The sequence below is a fragment of the Aythya ferina genome (assembly GCF_964211825.1).
Source record: "Aythya ferina genome assembly, chromosome: 7".
NCBI classification, from domain to species: Eukaryota; Metazoa; Chordata; class Aves; order Anseriformes; family Anatidae; genus Aythya; species Aythya ferina.
This window is the reverse complement of record NC_140302.1, coordinates 29911733-29932246: the sequence shown is the minus strand read 5'-3', so window position 1 is coordinate 29932246 and position 20514 is coordinate 29911733. Positions and strand designations below refer to the sequence as shown.

The following is a 20514-nucleotide window of genomic DNA, read 5'->3' as shown; positions in this document are numbered from 1 at the left end:
TCATAATATAATTAAAGCCAAAAGTTATATGTAAATTAATAATTACATAAAGGAAGGACATATGCTTAAATTATGTTAGCTTCATGTTATCAAACAAGATACCATTCTGAAAGCAGTGGAAATACAATATATTGTCCATCTACAAGATAGATAAATCATCTGCCACAGATCATCTGACACAGATATAGGAATGCCAGCATAATGGCTCACAAAGTTGCTGTATTTCTCTACCTTTGGTAGGAATTCTATACATGTGCTGAGCCGTGCTGTTGTAAAAAATGTGTACGTGTATTTTAAAGATTGGTGAAACTGGTTCAGATGAATCAAAACCAGAATAATTACAAGATGTATGTGAAAACAATAACAAACAAAAACAGTGAAACAAAAAATAAACTTGCTCAATTTTTGCTCTGTACAGGGTAATCAATTTTAATCCCAAATAATTTACTTTGCTTTGCTTGCCACTCATACACAGATGCCAGTAAAATTACATGATGGAAGGGTTGTGAGGTCTAGAACAATTAGTTCAGCTCAAATCAAGAAACCTAAACAAACAGTAGTAAAAGTGTTAAAAAAAAAAAAATCACAATGTGGCTCGATCAGTCACTCAGATGGACATCATGGATATGAACTTAAGTAGTGTAAAATGTAAGGGTCATGGCTAGTTCTCATGCTAATTTTCCAGTATTTGAAATTTGGAAAGTATTAACCATGGTATGCAACATCAATAACATCAAAGATCACATTTATGCATAAGAGATTTATCAGAAATAAAGCTGCCACTTGAAATGGAAAAACAAGCGAACTTGTGGGTAATTTGTCTTTATCAATATTTGAGACACAGTTTTGCAATGAAAGTATAAACAACAAATTCATTTACATTTTAAAATAGTCTTTAATGAGGAAGTGCAAGTATTATTACAGCACTTGCCATCACTTTCAATGTTTCATAGTTGTTCTCTTTCAAGGACCTGTGAGATGATTAGTCATGCTGAGTACCAAAACATAAAATCCAAAAACAGTCCAGAAACGTGAGTTTACTTGAATTGAACATAGATTGTGCTACATAGATACATAGATATACATAGATATTACATGCTGCTTTAATTTCGTATCACTGAATAGTAAGCACACTAAATAAAAATACCACTATGTAAAAAATGCCTTTACCTGAATTCAATATGCAGTGTGATTTTTTTTAATCATAAAAACATATTGTTGAAAAAGACTTTGTGAGACATTAACCACTCTCCAAAGACATAGCTGCCATATAATTCCTGTCCTACTTCCTGTCCTACCTTATTCTTAAAATCTATCAATTACAGAGTTTCCAGAATCTCCAAGACAATCAATTCCAGTGGTACACTACCTTTATCAATGCAACTTTTTTTTTTTTTTTTTTTTTTTTTTTTTTTTTTTTTTATCATGTCATCTGAATGCTCATTGCTGCAACACAGGCACTTCACTTCTTGTCCTCTCTATGACAGATATGGCAAATGCATCATTCCATTCCCTACCTTCAAGGTTGTTACCACTTCTCTCCATCTTGTTCTTTTACACTGTGCAACTACAGCAGACAGACAATTGCTATCCTTTGGAATTTTCCAAATACTTTCTAAGATTTTTGAAGTGGAACGTCAAAACTGGACTTGGTGGTCAAGTTAAGGCCACACTACTACTACTCAGGAGATATGATTTTTTTTCTTTTTTCTTTTTTTTTTTTTTTTCCAACCACGTTGCTGTTGCCTCACGTTCAGCTTGTGAACCTTTCTTTCTAAGCCACTGATGAGTTCTGAAGAACTGTAGCACAGTCAGCTTTTTCCTCATAAAGATGATTGCTTCTACCAAGTAAAAAATATATTAAAAAAGATATTCTCACGAATTCTTAGATTATTTTGAACTAATCCTGCCTACAATACTCTTGTGACCCACCTTCTAGCATCTACAAATTTAATTGATATAATCTCTATTTGTTTAACTCGGGTCATAAATAAAAACACTGACAAATTCTAGAGCTAGGACAAATCTCTGAGGTTAACCTGTAGTTAATGACTCATTTTACTGACAGTGGACATCTAAGTATGCTTTTCTGACCAATTTTTCACCCACTCCACAGCTATCATGTAAAGCAGATAGACTTGTAAAACTGTTTATGATCCCCGACTGTACAAACCTGAGATACTTTCTCCTCCTCTCAAAAGGACCTAGCAATGCCTACCTTAGATGAAATGCCTTTTTTTTTTTTTTTTTTTTTTCCTTTCACCTTTATAGATGCTTACAAACAGTTCAGGTTTTGTTCAAGGATGTTTCTGGCAATTTATTGTCCATAATTCTCTGGCTTCTATTTTCCTCCCTTTCTACAGAAATGATTTATGTTCATTGTTTTCCACGAGCTTACAGTATAGTGGATGCTCTAACCAGAGGTGAAATTTGAACATTTCACACATGGTTGATTTAGTCATTAACAACATTAACAGTGCAGACTTCCTTTCCATCTGAATAGGAAAGAGGACAAGTTCAGGAATATTGCTAACAGATACCGTTAAGCCAAAATGTGGTGTGTCATACTTCTGTTCATGTACCTTGGCAGAGCGTTTTTGTAATGTGCTCCCACTGTATTCTGGAAATATTTTGACTTAACTTTGCAAGGGCATAAATGACTGTGGTAGGTAAAAAGTATAATCGCTATCGTACATCATTACTATACTCAGAAAGCATAAAACCATAAGAAATGGGTGATTGGTTTTAGTTAAGCTGAATATGAAACATGAGATGCTTCATATTTTCATAATGTATTTTATCATATTATGCAATATGTAATAAATACAACACTTTAAACTAACAGACTGTACTTACTTCACAACATGTTTGTATCTCTGATTAGTAGCAATGTACCCAAACAACAATTAAGAAGTCAATTCAGTGTCCAGTTCACTTACTTTTCCTGCCTAAATGGACCAATGCCTAAATAAATTGCTTAGGCATAATTAGGATTATTGGAGAATAAAGCAAAACAGAATAGGCTCCCCAAATAATAGCAACAGTGTCTGTAAAGAAAAAAAATATGAAGAAGACCTGTACAGATGGGGAAACTGATGGCCTAGCCAGTGAAGCAATCTGCACAAGAGCATCTCTAAGACCAGTAAAAAAAAAATCACAAGAGTCTTCCAAACCCAAAATTCTGAGTGGGACATGCCTCTCTGCCTGCCTCCTCCAGGAGTATTTCTGACTGTGGCTGTACAAATATAAATGACTAAAACTACAGCTATTTAGATATGATAAATCTAATTAACTGCGAGTCAAAATGTATTTGGAGCACAGAAAGACAAAAAAAAGTTCAACCCACAGGGTTTATTGTGGTTTCATTTTTGTTAATTACATGTGGTTTAATTGATTGGTAAAGCAGTCTAGAGTAATTTACTGATGTTACAATTTAACTGCCTGTAATATTGCATTCAATCCAATAAATTCCAACCAAAAAATCAAATTGTATTCTATTTTCCCGAAATGAATTGTGCATAAATTGAACAGCATGGATAAAAATAATGATCCGTTCAAATATTCGTATTCCCTATAGAACTTTTGCTACTATACAACTGCCCTAAAATAACATTACATTAATTTTAATTAAATTTTGCATTTCAAAGCATTCTTTCCACACATAGTATGTTTTTGTGTGACTTTTGTCAATACTTGAAAGATGAAAGGAAAGCCAAAGGTTATATGTTAATTATTAATTATCTGTTGAAAATAAATATAATAAGTTTAGTTTATATGAGGTTACATTAACTCTCTACTATTGTTTGTGAACTGCTGGAGCAATAAAAACTATAGGTCCAGGAAGGATAGGCATCATGTCATTATAGCCTTGAGAAAGAATAATTACACTACATTTTTGTAGATGGTATTGTACATTCATGGTGTGTACTAAAGACATTTCAGCCTAAGATTCCAGTGTCTGTATTAAGAGGTTGCTAAAGAAATATGTATATATATGTTGATTTTGTCACCATGTGCCTACTTTTTTTCCCCTTCATTCCAGAGTAAGGAGTGAAACCTAGAATGTGCCCAGATAGACTGTGCAGCAATGGTTTGCTCAAAGCGACACCACCAAGGAATGTCATATGTAAAAAAAAAAAAAAAAAAAAAAAAAAAAAAAGCACAGAAGCATAGAGTTTGTGATAGCAACCGTATTGACATTCACAGCCATGATGAGATTCTGATTAAAGCACAGGCACTGAAAAAGTAAGCTGGTGAAGTTAACAAAAAATTTCCAGTTCCATTGATCATTGTAATCCCTTTGCAATGAAATATATTAAAGCTCAGACCTTAACATGAAGCTATCAACATAGAAGAAACCTTAAAAACATGTTCTGAAGACACTAAAGAGAGAAATTAGGATTGTGTATATTATCAGTAGTAATTGTAAGAAAGACAAAGGACAATACAGTTATTTTAGAAGGCATGTACTACCCATGCTGACTAAAGTGAAATGCAAATATTTTGGAATAGAGTGAGACACAATATTAATCCCTCTTTACTGCTATTCAATTGCACACATACAGAAATGTATATAAAACTCTGAAAAAATTACATATTTGATATATTTACAGAGAGCAGTTGGAATTTTGTTTAAGCAGATTTTACTTTGTGAAAGAACACCAGTACTACTGATATCAGCTGTCTACAGACCAGCTAACAAACATTTCAGACATTACAAGCAATCAGAAGTATTGTTACCACGAATTAATATATATATTTTTAGAAAGATTAATATTTAACTGTAAATAAACAGAACTTTAAGTAAAAAGGAGTAGCAGTGGGAAAGAGAGAGGATCTATGCATCTCTCATTGGTTTGGACATTGAGTTGCCTCCCTGCTCTTGGAGGAAATATCCTGACTTCTGTTTGCTTCGTGCATCCCATATCTTTGGTGAGTCACCTGAGCCAAAGATGCTCAATCAGTGCCACCAAAATAGCTCCCACTCTGACAAAAGTTGAAGAGGAACTACAACTTCATTTGCACTTCCCTTGGAGTGCCATTACAAACCTTTTCACTCTCCCTTCACAACAGAGTTCTTCCAAGTTTTGTTTTTGTTGTTTGCTCCTAAATCCACCCATTTCTTACAGGGCTTTGTTTGTGTTTTAATAGGGACAAAAAATAAGCACGATACTGCAAACACAGAGGAAATATAAATGTATAGAATGGTCTCCCAACCTTGGGCCAACATTCAACACCTGCTCTTTTGTTTTTGTTAGGAGACAATAATGAGTCATCTATTTTGGGGCAATCCTCTTTATTTACAAAGAATGTATTTACCATCCCATTTCCTTTAACACTGTGGAAACAACTCTAGATGACTTTTCTTCTCAAAAATTCAAAAGAAGCTCTCTGGCTTCTTCCCAGGACCTTACTTCAGACTGCCTTTCTCACTGTCTGCTGCTTTTTGCTTACAGGTAGTTTACTGAAAAGTCTCCTAATGCTCTTATGTTTACAACTAGTCCCATGGAAACCTCTCAGACCATACAGCTTAACAGCTCCTTAGGCTCTGCCAAGTGGCTGGTTGCCTCAGGCAGTTGTTTTCATTTTGTTCATGTCCCTCTTTCTCTTAAATGATTTTAATTTTTTACTTCCTGTTAACTTGAAAGCATAAACTCATCACTGATAAGATTTAACCAGGTCTGTGATAGATAGCAGGTATTAATATAGTCCATTATAATATATATATAAGTGTATATCTATATTTTTCAGGTAATGAAAAATATATGCTCCAGCATTTTATTCTAATCCTTAGAAATTTGAATTTTGATAATAGACTCTAGTGAATACCAATTCAACCGTTAAAGTACTGCTGTCATCACTAATAACTATATCCAAATTTTCTTCTATATGCGCACCCAGGAATTATACATAATGAAGTTAATTTATTTTGATTATTGTCTCTTGGGATCCTTCAGGCTAACTATGCTATGCAAACGTGAAAAGGAACTTTGGTTATAATGTATTAATAACAACAATTTCTTCTCCTGGTCATACCTAGATATAATTAAAACACCCGTATAGTTTATGCTTTGCAGCATTTAAGGTTGTTTCTGTTGTTGAGTCGTGTAGCACTTCTGACATCTGGGTCATTGGTTGTCCAGAATGCATGTGTATTGGAATACACTTGAGCTCTTTTTTGGAGCAAATCTGCTGATTCCCCAAGACCAAACTGGTAATTTTGCTAATATAGTTCATTTTCTCCAGTCTATATAACACTCTAACACTATTGCAACAGACCTGTGCCAAAATGTGCCATGCCTTCAAAGTACAAGGGAAACAGAACATCATAACCATGCAGGGTCCAAATAACACCAGTTGCTTCTCTACAGTCAGGTCATGGTGAATTCATCCCGAAGACCATAATTCAAAACCAGAATCGACACAAGACACCTACAATTACTTCCTGGGATGGATGTCTTTGGCAGAAGATACATGAACTTCAACAACTAAGATGTCCTTCAAACTCAGCCCCTAGTCTTATATGATAGTTGTTCACAAAAGCCTCCTAGAACTGTACATTTTACTAAGATATCTATGTTAGATCAACTTTGTGTAGCTCACCCCAAAATAAGCCTTTCCAATTAGTGAGTCTGCCACTAGTACCATTTCACATTTTTCTATCTAGTGAATAAATATGATTTGAGCAAAGCTATTATTGGAATTAATCAGGTAATAATCACTTATTTTTATTAAGTGACAGTATTATAATTACAACCTCAATTTTAAAAAATTAAAGATTAACTCTCACTAAATAAAGGCAATTTGACTCACTGGATCCTTTATATAGTCAGTCTCCCACAACTAAATCACAGTGTAAAGATGAACACTACAAGAATTGGGTGGGATGAGCTGCTTTTGTGTCTCTCAAAAGTGATTGCAGAGTGAGTCCTGAGGCAAGAGCTAGTGCCAGCTAACGAGGCATATCACTTGAAAGGTTCATTCAGAGAGGAACCTAAATTTTAGGTTGGAAAGAATGCAGAAAAAGTCAGCCTAAAATAAGTGCCCCAGTTGTCCTCAGTAAAACTACAACCTCAGTTGAAATAAACAGTCATAGCTCTATTGATTTCAGAAGAGCTTGAGCAATATAACAAATTGAGATTTTAGTCCTATGAATAGCTTCTTTGACTTCAGAAGGATTACTCACAGCCTATGACTAAGTACATATAGATGTGTAAGATATTTGCTAAGCAACAGACAAGAAGCTACCAAAAAAGAAAAGTGATCTGTGAGGTTACCTTTGAAACACAAAGTATATAATCCTGTAGACACCTACATGCATGCATAAAATTACACATCGGGATACTTTAATTATATATAAGAATATTTTCTTGTTTTCTTTATAGGACCACCTATCTTTGGTGGTCCCTTACCCACGTTAAAACATATAGATGAACCAAAGTATTCCTTTTGCTCCTTTGCTTCATGTTCAAGAACACACTGTGTTCTATGTGTATTAATATTCCTAAGCTAAACATATTGCACTTCATAAGCAATATTAAATACACCAAAAGCCATTATTGCACTTAATAAAAGGAAGACTTTAAAAATGCAAGTGACCTTACAATATAAAGTAAAACAGTTCTAGCTGGAATTCACATATTGTCTGCATTCATTAGTACTACTGACATAACTGAACTTTCCTGTTCTTATTAGGGTTACCATAGAAATGAGCATAGAGCTGTTACATGAATTGTTACTGTTATTAAGAAGTATTCTATTTCAGCATCATTTGTGTGTTTTTAAGAATCTTTGAATATTCAAGACAATAAAACTACCTTGATATTAAAATTAAGGCTAGAAATGACTTTTTTTTAAAAAACAAACAAACAAACAAACAAAATTATCTTATTTAATAAAATGAAGCAATAAGTTGTGTGGCACCCACACACTGTATAAAGCAAGTTTTCTGTATAATTCCATGTTTTTATGCTTGTATATGCTATTCTTTCAGACAGGCAAATGGTGCACAGCTGACTGTATAATGAAATGCTATATATAAATATGAAAATTCTAATAAAGGAATGATATTAACCTTTAAAGTTAGGCAAGCATTTTACACATATAATACCATGCTTTCAAACATTTTTACATAAATGTGCAATCGTGCATTACTTCCTCATTTCTCAAGAGACTTACAGTGTATTACAAGAGCAAATAAGATTCCAAGTCTTATTTTTAAGATATATAAGAATTTTCTGTTGTGTAATTATAATAATATGTAAAAAAAAAAAAAAAGTTTTTTATAAGAAAAAATATAAAACTGCATTTTAACTAATTGTCTGATCTAATATACACAAATAGGACACGTCCTACAAACATATTTTGTGTTTGTTGGGGAGGAGGAAACGAAAAGAGGACATCTGTATGTTTATCAGTGATTGCATGTTTCTGGATTAATGACAACAAACCCTTAAAACATCTGGCTCAATGCACAGTTTATGGTGTATCTTATCAGCAGCTGCTTTACCTTATGAAGGACAAATATTTGCTATAATACCTCAGATAGAAGATGTGAGGTTTACAATCCCATGTATGAGCTCTATTAATGAGCTCATACATGTGTGTTTCTATGTAAAACTACACTCAGTGTAGTTTTTCTGAGAGCAAAAAGAAAACGCTGATAATGAGAAATTGCTTTGAATTCAAATTTCATCTGTAGTGTGATGTCTTTCAGTCAAAAGTAGTTCAAGGGACAAAGCCACTATGAAACCTGGCAGGCAACCCGTCAAGCTTTTCTGTACAATGTTCTATAAACAGATTCTCCTGCAACAATTCTCAGCAGAAGACTGAACAAACACTTTAAATATGAAACATGCAGAGACAACAAATAACATTATCTTCAATTTTCTTATTTGGTAAATCTGGGTGATACAACTTTTCTGTGTCTGTGTGTATGTCTAAAGGAAAACAGGGTCAGACTGAAACTTCACAGATGGGCTCCTGGGTATAGAATGCAAGAGGTCTAACAAATCTTTTGGGAAGAAAATGACAAGTCTTACTTTTTCATCCACTGAACTAACAAGTGCAATTTCACAGAAAAAAAAAAAAAAAAAAAAAAAAAAAAAAAAAAAAGTACTGCTAGAAAGATTTGTGAGTCTTTGGAAGAAAAGAAGGATGAGCAATTAAAACCTAGAATACATATCTGATCTTTTTATGCCATTAGTTTAGACTGTTCTAAAAATACTTTGCTGCTCCTGAACTTGAAATACTTAGGGACTCCTTCAATTTATTTGACAAATATTTCTCACCTTCTGTCTACTTCTACATGAATTTCCAGGCTTGCCTGCAAATTTTATCCTGCTTTATAAGTAGGAACTTAAGTTTGGTATATAAGAATGTTCCCATTCCTCTGATTTGTTTCTCAAGAAAGATAGTGCCATAAGAAAAATGCTTGGGAAATCAGCTTATAAAATTTTGTGCTATTCCCTCGAAGGATCAAGCTCTCTCAGATGAGCAATATTTCACTATCCTACTTCTTAAAAACACTGTCCTTTCTTAAAAACATTTTTAAAATATCACTGATCCATGGGAGGGATGGGTAGAGGAATGTGTCAAGGGATGCCAGGCAGGAGGTTGTTCATGTTCTTCTGCAATGTTTCATTGATCTTTTTAGAACCATGAAATAAAATAATGATACTTCCCATTTTCTTTCAATGCACAAGGTGAATAACTTTGATGGTAGAAGGTGGGAGAGAGAGTTTGTCTGTTCTTTCTTACTCTTTCAGAAGGCAGGAATGAAGAACAGAAACTCAGCCAGGAGTTAAAGTATAAATTCAGATGTTCAAAAGATAAAGTACATCTTACAAGGCAGCAATTTAAGCAGGAAAAAGCTGAGAAGCAAAATTTTATTATGAATGGGAAAAAAAAAAAAACTTCAAGTACATGGCTTATGCAAAAATGATCTCAGCTAATTAAATTGAAAGAAAAAATAGATGTGGGAAAAAGGAAGTTAAATTCAGTGTTAACAAACATCAACTAAAGTTCTTTGGGAAACAATTTTATTTTATTTTTTCATAGACATATAGTAATGTCATATGTAATAAAGACTAAATTCAAATGAACTGCTAAGATTTTGTCAGTACTCTGAGCAGCAGAATGTAAATCTTCACTCAATGGGCAACAAATTAGGAAAGAAATTAGAGATAAAAATTCTAAATTCATAGAAAATTGAGACATTCCCACAACACAATGGGAACAACTTGTTCTTGCTTTGTATTGGACTGATGCTATGCTACATTCAGTTTGGAAACAGTAATGACCAAGTTTAGTCAAGCATTAAAGCCAGAAGTCAAAACACAACACAATTTTTCAACTAAACATATAAGTCTACCAAAACTTAAACATATTTGCTTACATCAACCGCGATAAAATTCACTACTAAAAGATCACAAGAACTGGATAATAAGATTCTACTTCTCTAGGGGAAAGCAGACTGAGGTGAACAATAAATGGGGAGTTCTTGATTAATAGATATTAATAGCTATTAACAGCATTTTCCATATTTGTTTGCGTTTCTTTTATATTTAATGTCTCAATGGAGTTTGTGTCCATATTGAAGGAAACATCTAAAGAATCAATATTCCTGTCTTTCAAGGACTAAAATAGAAGAAAACCTCATCAGCCGAAAACAGTGAGTTTTAAAAGTAGTAGGTACTTCAGGATTCTTTTCAATAATAGATGGCCTTCTACTTGTGTGTTACTCGGACAATTTATTCACACTTCACTCCACAGCCTTAGAAGAAATCCTACCTACAAAAACGTCTGCTGATCTAGATTAAAGGAAACCATTATATGGAGAGTTATCAAACAAATATTATCTGACATGAACTACTGCTGATGTGCTACAGTGGATTGAAAATACAGACCATTTGCTTAAACATTTATGAACATAATGCTACCGATCTGTAGGCACCTTTTCTTATCTCCTTTAAAATATGAGGAAATACATACTCAAGACATTTTAAAATCAAACAAGGAACATTTCTGAATTAGAGACAACCAAGTTCGTCTGGCTATATTTGAGGAAAAATAAAGATCAGCACTCAAGTATGGACATCTGAGAGTTTTAATCCAATTCCAAAGTATTTCTTTCTATTTTGCTCTTCCAAAGAAACCGATTTACACCTATACTGTGTTTATTAGCTTGTATGAATTTTCATAAAGCCTTAGAAATACTTTTTATAATATCAGGAAAATAAAACTTAGAAATATTTTTACAAAATTTTCACAACGATGTGTTCTTTACAAGATGATGCCTACAGAATAAATTAAAAATGTAAATTTTCAAACATCTAGAAGAGTAACCATGGAAATAAGAGTAGACACCCTTAACCTGTAAATTTGTATGTTCATATTTATTCTTAAACATGTCAATAACACAACCTGATTAACATGAGAAATTATATCAAAGAATTGCTGCATTCCATCTCAACACACTGTTGCACTGGACTATTAATGAGTTGAGTATTGAGACAAATTCCAATAAAATATTAATAAATTGAACTGAATATTGTAGTTTAAGGTAAATTTCATCTACACTTTGCAAACAATAATAAATATATGAGCATTTGTCCTTAGACGTAGAACATGCTTTATGTTATTAATCTGAAAAAAATAAAAATAAATAATTACTATAACATATGTCTTTCTTTGTAGCACCAGTTTAAAGCTAAGACTGAGCATTAGTGCACTATAATTTCAGTGAAGGAAAATTGTAAGTGCTAGTTACCTGGCTCTTTTGCTATAGCAATATATACTAAAGCATATATAAATTCACTGTAGATCTACAGTAAAAAAAAAATAAAAATAATAATAATAAAAAAAAGGTATTTAAACATTCATAGTGCCAGTATACTAAGAAAAACTTACTTATTAGAGAAAGACTCAGCTTTTATTTATTTATTTCTTTGGATTATACTACCACTAAGCAAGTATTTTTTCCAAAAATCATCAAGAATAGAAGCTTCAAAGGAAAATATCTGTCTAAAAATATCTATTGTATTTATGAGAATAAAATGAATTATAACAAGTATATGTCAGCTGAATCTTGGCATATACATGTAGCAATATACATAACCTAAATTTAACCTCATCTAAGTCTAATCATTTGTTAAACAGATAAGAACAAATATTTGGGCCAAATTTTCCAACACAGCTATAACTATACACACTATAATAATATAATAACAATATGGTTTATGTGTGAATATTTATTGAAGAGGTTTAATTGTGCTATGGTTTTAATGACAAAACTACTGATGTCAATAGAACTAGAATTTTGTTTTGAAATTAAAAAAAAAAAAGATGAAAATGACAAAAAAATATAAGTATAAACTCTTTGCAAAGAGAACTTTCTCCTACTATACATTTCAATAACTTTTTTATAATGACACAGCAAAGTAACAGCACCAAATAACGTCCCGGGAAAGTTTGAGATACTGCACTCCAATCCTGTGTTCAATCAACTTACCAACGTAGCATTTTGAGACTGAGAGTATATTCATTCCAGTATAAATAAAATAAAATAGCTTTCTACAACCTAGTTCAGCAATTTCTGTAATTTAAAGCAACGTTTTTTTCTTCTTCAACATATAAAGTCCAGGGGTGAGGGTGGGGGAGTCAGTAGAATGTTGAGGGATATTTAAATTGTGTATATAGGGGAGAGTGGTAGTGGGATTCTTCATCAAAGCTCTCAATTCATCCTGAAAGTTATGCCACCACAATAATCTTAAATTATTAATACCTCTCTCCGTCGCGAAGCCCAACAGGTTTGTTTGATTTTCCAAACGACAGCAGCTACCAGCAGTAAGGATAAGAAACAACTGCAATTACAAAAAAATATATATTAAAAAAAAGTAGTTGTAACACAATTGTCTGTGAAAGAGCTTAAATTTTTAGGATATCAAAGGTAATGAAAACACATTTAAGCATGGAAAAAAAAAATACAAAAATAGAGGAAAACTGAACTATACCAGGATGACAAAAAAACTGTCAACCATCAAGGTTCAAAGTTAAAAGAGGATGCACCCCTATGATACTGTAATTAACTTCATGAAGTACTATTGTCTCCATTAGTGTGGGATAAGCTCCATTATAACGTTCAACAACAGTCCACGTACCCATAACAGTCTCAACAGTCTCACGCTGCAAGTTCCAAGATCACCAGATGGAAAAAGGGTGAAATATAGCAAAAATTGATAAAAAGTTCTTTCTTGGTATGTAAGTTCTTATCCGTACAAGAATACCAATATTTCCCTACTTCATGTTGTAAACAGAATTGAAATTATGACCTTAAAATACATCTCCAGGAGGAACAGGTCACGTCATTCAATATTTCTCCATGATATTAAGACTGTTAGAAAACAGTTTATGGTAACTGTAGTATAATGTCTCCATTAAGATAATGGAATAAAGCACGCAATCATTCCTTGGTCTGCAAGCAACCAAGAATCAGCTGTACTGCTATGTATTTCACAATAAAGAATACCATTGCTCCAAGTATGTTCAAAACTCAGTTTCCATAACACAAGCTCACCTTGGCCACAAGACAGCACAGGAAGTTCCGCACCAACATGCGAAAGAACTTCTTCATGGTGAGGGTGATGGAGCACTGGAACTAGCTGCCCAGGGAGGTTGTGGAGTCTCCTTCTCTGGAGATATTCAAGGCCCATCTGGATGCCTACCTGGGCAGCCTGCTCTAAGGAACCTGCTTTGGCAAGGGGTTTGGACCTGATGATCTTTCAAGGTCCCTTCCAACCCCTTCCAATTCTGTGACTCTGTGATGGTTATGCAAATGGTAATGCAAATCAATACAGATTTCTATCCACATATTCTTCACTTACAACTCTTTTCACTACCTGCTAAATTATTAGCTTCTAAATTATTTTTATCAATTTATTTGAACACCCTTGAGAAAGGATGTCAGAGTAAGGCTAGGTTTGAAAGAGGAAAGTACCATACATATTAAGTGATTTGGACGAAAAATGATCAATTATATAATTAAAATTAACAGGTTGTTTTTTTGTGTGTGTGTTTTTGTTTTTATGTAAGAGACTTAATTCTGTCTGTTTAGTTCCAAGAAGGCTGATAATTCTGAACCTGAAAGGAAAAAATGGTTAAAGGATCTATTTCTAAATGTAAAGTTTGACTTTCCTCTTAAAACCCAATGTCAACCACCAGCATTTCCTTTAGCAGTTTTTTAATGCACTTTGGGACCTAGGGATTTTCATGGAAAAGGAAGATATATTCTGCCTCTCTCCTAGTAGGACTATCTTAAATATGGTGTTGTGCTTTTATTGGTTCTTGGCACAGATTTTCTGAAAAACAAAGGTAGTTGGAATTTTGATTGGTTTTGATCAATAGATCAGAACAGTTCAGCCTATCTAAAAATCATCCTTTGAACAGGAAATTGTGGAAGAGTTAGCGATCTATAATAAAAAGACTTGAGAGGGCAAGTGCTGGTTCAAGAACCTTAGGGAATTCTGAAGAGAAATTTCAACCTTACACTTTAATGAAACTCAGTGTAAATCATCTTTCTACATGGGTCTTCACTGACAGGAACTAATGCAGTAAGAACATTTTAATTGATGCACCATCTTACTAACACAGTATTTCTTACTAAAAGAGTTTCTCTTAAGAGATTTTATGACAAAATATCTGAGAAGCACACACTATTTTATGACAGAAAGTAATCATCAGAGAATATTCACCATTTTGTTTAATGTATTACTTCAGTTTGTGCACTCTGATTTCACTTTTTTTCACTTTTTAAAATTTATCTTTGGCTGTTTGCCTTTCTCTAGTCTTCTTTGAAAGCAATCACAAGTTGACTATGAATTTTTATTTGGTGTCCAGGGAAAAGTAGAACAAAGAAACCCTACTGTCCTGCAGAGTAAACCACCTTTGCAGCAACTCCTTTTCAATTTTTTTTTAGACAAATAACAGCTTAAAAATGATCTTTCCCAGGAAAGTTTTCCCTTCCATATACCATACAATTTATCTATTAGCTGCCACAGATGCAGATTCCTGCTGTAATCTGTATATCCATGGTGCTGGGTCACACATCTAACTTTCCTATCATCAGTCAAAACATCTTTTATGTTATCTGCAAAATCAGAAACAAGTGTTTTAAAAACACACATAAAATAATAATAAATAATTTGGAAATTACAGGGTTGATAATGTCCAATGTTTTCACTTGTGTGCAATCTTTTCCTGGCAAGTAAACGTGAAGTATTTGACTTTTTCCTCTGTTTTCTACACAAATAATCATTTATTTTTTTTCTCACTACAAGTCAGAAGAAATAATCAAAATTAATGTTAATGAAGAGAAGACATATGGAAAATAAGTTTTGTCAAACTAAGCTATAGGCAGTGGGGAGGTAACAGTCTTGTTTTATAAAAAATAATGGCAACAGAAATAGAATAGCAATAAAAATTAAAGCTGACTACAAAGGATCTCACAATATTGAATGACTTGGCAGTTAAATAAGAGAATGAAATTCAGTGCCAATGAACTGGAGGCAATATGCACAATAAATAAATTAAAAAAAAATAATAATAATAAATAATAAAACCCCTTCTATATACACATACACAATGATAGGTCTAATTTAGCCACTCAAGAAAATAGTCTTTAAGTCATTGCAGATAGTTCTTTGAATATGTCAGTTGAATGTTTTGTAGCAGTTGAAACAGCAAACAGGATGTTAGGAGAGATTAGAAAAGCAATAAAGAACAAGGCAGAAAACACTGGGATGTCAGTGCATAAATCCAATGCATGAATTGCTGCTGGGATGCTGAAACTTAAAAGGTTAAAATGATCAGGTGAACAGTAATGAGCAGCACTTAGGAGATGAATTTATCACTATTTTGGTGCTGCCAAAACAGATACTGTGAGACTTGTTATTGAAATTCTGATTACAGAACTTCTTTTGTCCATGCTTTTTGAAGGAGGTTGACAACATGGAAAGACTAGAGACAGTAATCAATAAATCAATAAATTAAAATATTAAGAAAATATTTTACTGACAGTGCTTTAATAAGCTCAATCATTTCAATTTTTAAAAAGATCAAGAGGTGACTAGTTTACGGCATGTATGAGTTTCCACAGGGAGAAAATACTAAGGCTCTCATTCATCTAGCATGGAAATACATAGTAAGTACGTAATTCCACAGCCTGGAAGCAGAACAAGTTGAATTAAACTCAGGCATTATTATGATTTGTTTTCTGTATTATAATTGTACATAATGTCACATATACTGAAAAAGAATAAATAGACAGATGCCTTTGCAATGCAGATAGGTTATGAAATGTTGATCCACAGTACAGATGGAATGAATATGTATTTATGAATGTAAATCTACACAATAAGACAATTATTATGGTAAGACATGCAAAACTATAGCGGTCCAAGTGTTATCAGGATTTTGTAGTCTCTAGATCAAAGGAATGATCAGCAGGAAGGTAATGACATAGCTTCACAGAGTTGCCTGTTCAAACCACATGAAACGTTAAAAATGCAAGTTTGAAAATGAGCAGTCTATCACCATGGCTTACAGGGTGATTGGAAGTTATCATCTCAGTGTTAAGTAGGAGACAATAAACAATTAAAGAATGAACAAACTGAAGAGGAAGCCCTGAAGATAAGTAGTTTATGTCTAACACAGAGGAAAGGGGCCATAGGATAACATAGGTCTAGCAGCACAGTCTAGGCTACACAGTATCTTCCTGGAGAGACTTATTAGAACACAGAAAAGGAAAATAACAAGGAATAATTACTGCCTACACAACCATTTAAACAACATACATATTAAAAGTTAAATGTACAAAGTAAAAGACATCATACTTAGACATATTTAGCCCAGTCCAAAGGCCTAGCTGAGGACTGAGATGGCAGTGTTTTCTGTAACTGAGAAATACTTTTCTGTGTGATTAGGAAGTAGACCAAAAAAATAAGATTAATCACCAGTACAGGTGATTAAAGGGTATTAGTGGATGTGTTGCTGCTTGGTATCTGCAAATTAGAATGAAACCTGTAGATCATTTTTAAACAAACTCAAATCACTGGAATAAATATAGGGGAAAATAATTTACTAACTTTTATAGTGATGTAAAAGGAACTATTTCATTAGTTAAATATAAATATTTCAAGAAACTATGTTATAAATGGAAAGTAAACAACAAAACAAAGTGTTCCATCCTTCACTATTTCTTTTCTCATCCTCTTTTTACTTAATATATAAAAGAAAAATGAAAATGTCCAAAAATGTATTAAATAATCTGTGAAAAAAAAAAAAAAATCTTATTTAAGCCATAATTTGCATAACAGCTGAGTGTATATTTCCATATTGGATAAAAGCAAATATTAAACACACACACACACACATTACCTTAAATCTAAAATACTGTTAAATCCATTAAAATTAAAAATTCTGTGGGATTCTATTTTGATCACCACAATGGTTTAGTGTGGATCTGGAGTGAACTTTTTACTGACTGTCACCACATGCTATGGAGCATTATATTTTGACGGTGGAACAGTCTTGGAGCTCAAGATGCTTCCAGGCTATACTGGAAAATATGTAATGCACAGTCTAGACACAAATGGACTTGACATCCACAAATCTAAACTCAAGCTAGTCCAATGTGAAAAAAAAAAACAAGACATATTTAGTGTCAATCTTGGTCCTCAGCACCAACTGTTTCACTCAACAGATAAGCTCCTATTTGCCCACACTGCTTATTAACAGATATATAAGCAGACAACAATTATTTTCTTTTAGGTGTATAGAAGTCTCACTTAGTGAGACTTATATGCCTATATATGTACACTTACACTTCTATGTGTAAGTCCTCCTAAGTATTCTTTTGAAAACAGGAGTTGGACTATCAAGACAGCTGTTGCTTAGTTACTTAGACCTTGCTGTGATGAGACAACAGTTAAATATCCTTACAGAACCCTCCTGCCCCTCCATCTCACTAGAGCAAAAAAATGTACATTTCACAGTCCAACATTAATTTTAGCAGTGTCCCCTGCACTATATTTATGTTCCTCTTTCATACTATGATATTTTGAAATATGAACCAAAATTAATAGCATTCAGGAAAAAAAAAAAAAAAAAGAAAAAAACTTGTTAATGTAATACAAGGAAAATGCATCACCAAAGTCTGTGTTATTAAATTAATATTGTAGAATTTTCCTAAGAGATCACATATGCTGTTTTTATGAAATATTATTTACTGCCTTTTTATTGGCAAATAGAGCACATTTTAATTGATATGTTATAAAGCAAGTACAATTCTAAAATAAAAATAATTGAACAATTATTTTTCTAAAACCATGAATTTGAATAGCAATTATTGTCACAGCAGTTGATTGCTCTCATTGTACTTGACAAGAACATTGTGTTTATGATTATGATGTGCCAGGTTCAGCCATCCTTACTTGTGTTAACTAATATACATGAAAAGCAGCTCCAAAGATTTCAACAGGATTATCTGAAGCACAAAGTAGTGTAAACATAGTATTAGGGGTCTGATATGTATGAAAGCAGTATAAACTTTTTGATGTTTTTAATGACTAATTATATTCCTCTGAATTCACAGAGTTTTTATAAGCACTATTAGAAGTAGTATTTCAACAAGTAACAATTCTAAATGATTCTGGGAATGAAGTGTTATAGTTCCAAATTAAAATGTGCATACTGGGAGGGAAAGTCACCTTGGCTGGTGATGGAGAAAGATATTCAGCTTCCTGTCAACAGTAGGGCACAGTGTATGGGCTCATGAAAAGAAATCTTGACCCTTCGGAGCCAAGACACATCAGGCAGTAGACCTTCTTCCCTGGTCTAAGAAATATCAGGCTTCCACAGGCAATGAAATGTGCTGACCATATTACCATTAGCCACCATTACCATTTGAGTAGATTTAGGAGATTTCTCCTCTTATTTTTGCTAGTTGTAAGAGGTACTCTTGAGAAGTAACTAATACCAGCAGTACCATGCAAATGCCATTTTCTGCAATTGCTCGGCCAATAGCTGAGCAATCATTCCCTCTTCACCTACATTCATTTAATTGTTGTACAAACTTAAATGTAACAGGATTTTTTCCTGTTATAGCCTAGATCTATGCCCCATTCTGATTTGAATTTTCCTCCCCTGTTGTTTTAATAAGGCAATAGCTCCTAAGCACCAACTTTTCTTCTGCAGTTTCTCCATGAAATAGAAGAAACCAAGGGAAATTTAATTCAACCGTGACCCTTCCAATCATAGAGCCATACAAAGGGTACAAGCCTTCAGTTCTTGCTTCCTGAACTGGGAAGTGAAAGTGTCTGAATATGATGCAAATGATCTAAGATAGTATTTAAAACTTCAAAAATAACCAAAAATCATTTAAATGTAAATTTGTTTTTATTTATTTGTTTCTCAGGTGGAATTCGCAGAAGTTAAGCAACACCTTTCATGCTCACTTGAAACTAATTACATGGTTAATTCTTATCCAGATGACAGAGCTTAAAATGCTATTTTTGGATGCAACCCTGAAAACCTATATATTTCCATAAGTAAATCTTACCTGAAGCATCTCATGAAAGTCACATTAAGTTGCCCCTAAAATTCTCTTCTTACGTGTCCACAACTACCAACCTTATAAAAACAGAATAACAGTTAAAAGGAAACACATATTGCCTTGTCTAATCTGGTCCTCCCAGGCAGAGCCATATGTCTGGTAAGGATGCATGATAAAGGAGACACACATTGTATTTGTTTTACTGTGTCATGGTTGATTACCAGGAATAGCATCTGCACAGTGATGCAGTTCATAAAATTACTGACCAAAGTTTTAAATGAAGGTTTACAAACAATACAAGGACATAATGCAAATATCATAGTTTATGGTTTAAAGAAGACCTGCATATACGGAGAGTCAGATGAAATCACTGTTCTCTAATATATGCAAAACTTCTTAAATATGGTGATTGAAAATTTGTGTACCCTTTCTGCAGCTCACACAGCAAAGTAACTGCCATGAGCAGCTCTGCAGGTATAGAACACGCTAATATGTACCTATTTTAATGTGAGAAAAGGATGACAGATTATACAATAGGGATACGAATGTAGAGAAACTCAGTTGTTTACTGGTAGAAGCTTTTCTCTTTATTTGAGTATTCAACATGTATTTTAAAAAATAATAAAATATAAAAGTAAACCTAAAAGAATGCTTTAAAGATTTTGGATTCCTGCATTTCAGTAGAGTGTTCCTTGTTGTTAGCCTACCACCTATCCAGTATCATCAGTGCAGATTTCAACTGTACACCAAGAAAACATCAAACCTCTGTGAGGACTCCCACCTAGTATCAGAGCAGTCCTTTTAATTGAGGAAATCATCTCTAAAGAAGAAAGGTGCCTGGAAAACTCAGGAATATTGCAACTTGTCTTGAAGACTACTATAATCTCAGACACAACCTAGTTTTA

The 20514-nt window shown here is 33.3% G+C and overlaps 1 protein-coding gene across 15 annotated transcripts in view; it reads right to left on the bottom strand.

Moving 5' to 3' along the window:
- ATRNL1 (attractin like 1) overlaps positions 1-20514 on the bottom strand; it is a 493132-nt gene that overhangs the window by 209093 nt on the left and 263525 nt on the right. For 10 of the 15 annotated variants that reach the window (XM_084525843.1, XM_084525838.1, XM_084525845.1 and 7 more), the window contains one exon: positions 12785-12863. The exons of the other annotated variants lie outside the window; for them this stretch is intronic. In XM_084525843.1, the coding sequence (XP_084381969.1) occupies positions 12785-12863 (79 nt within the window). The remainder of the gene's footprint in view (positions 1-12784; positions 12864-20514) is intronic. 15 annotated transcript variants of the gene reach the window in all.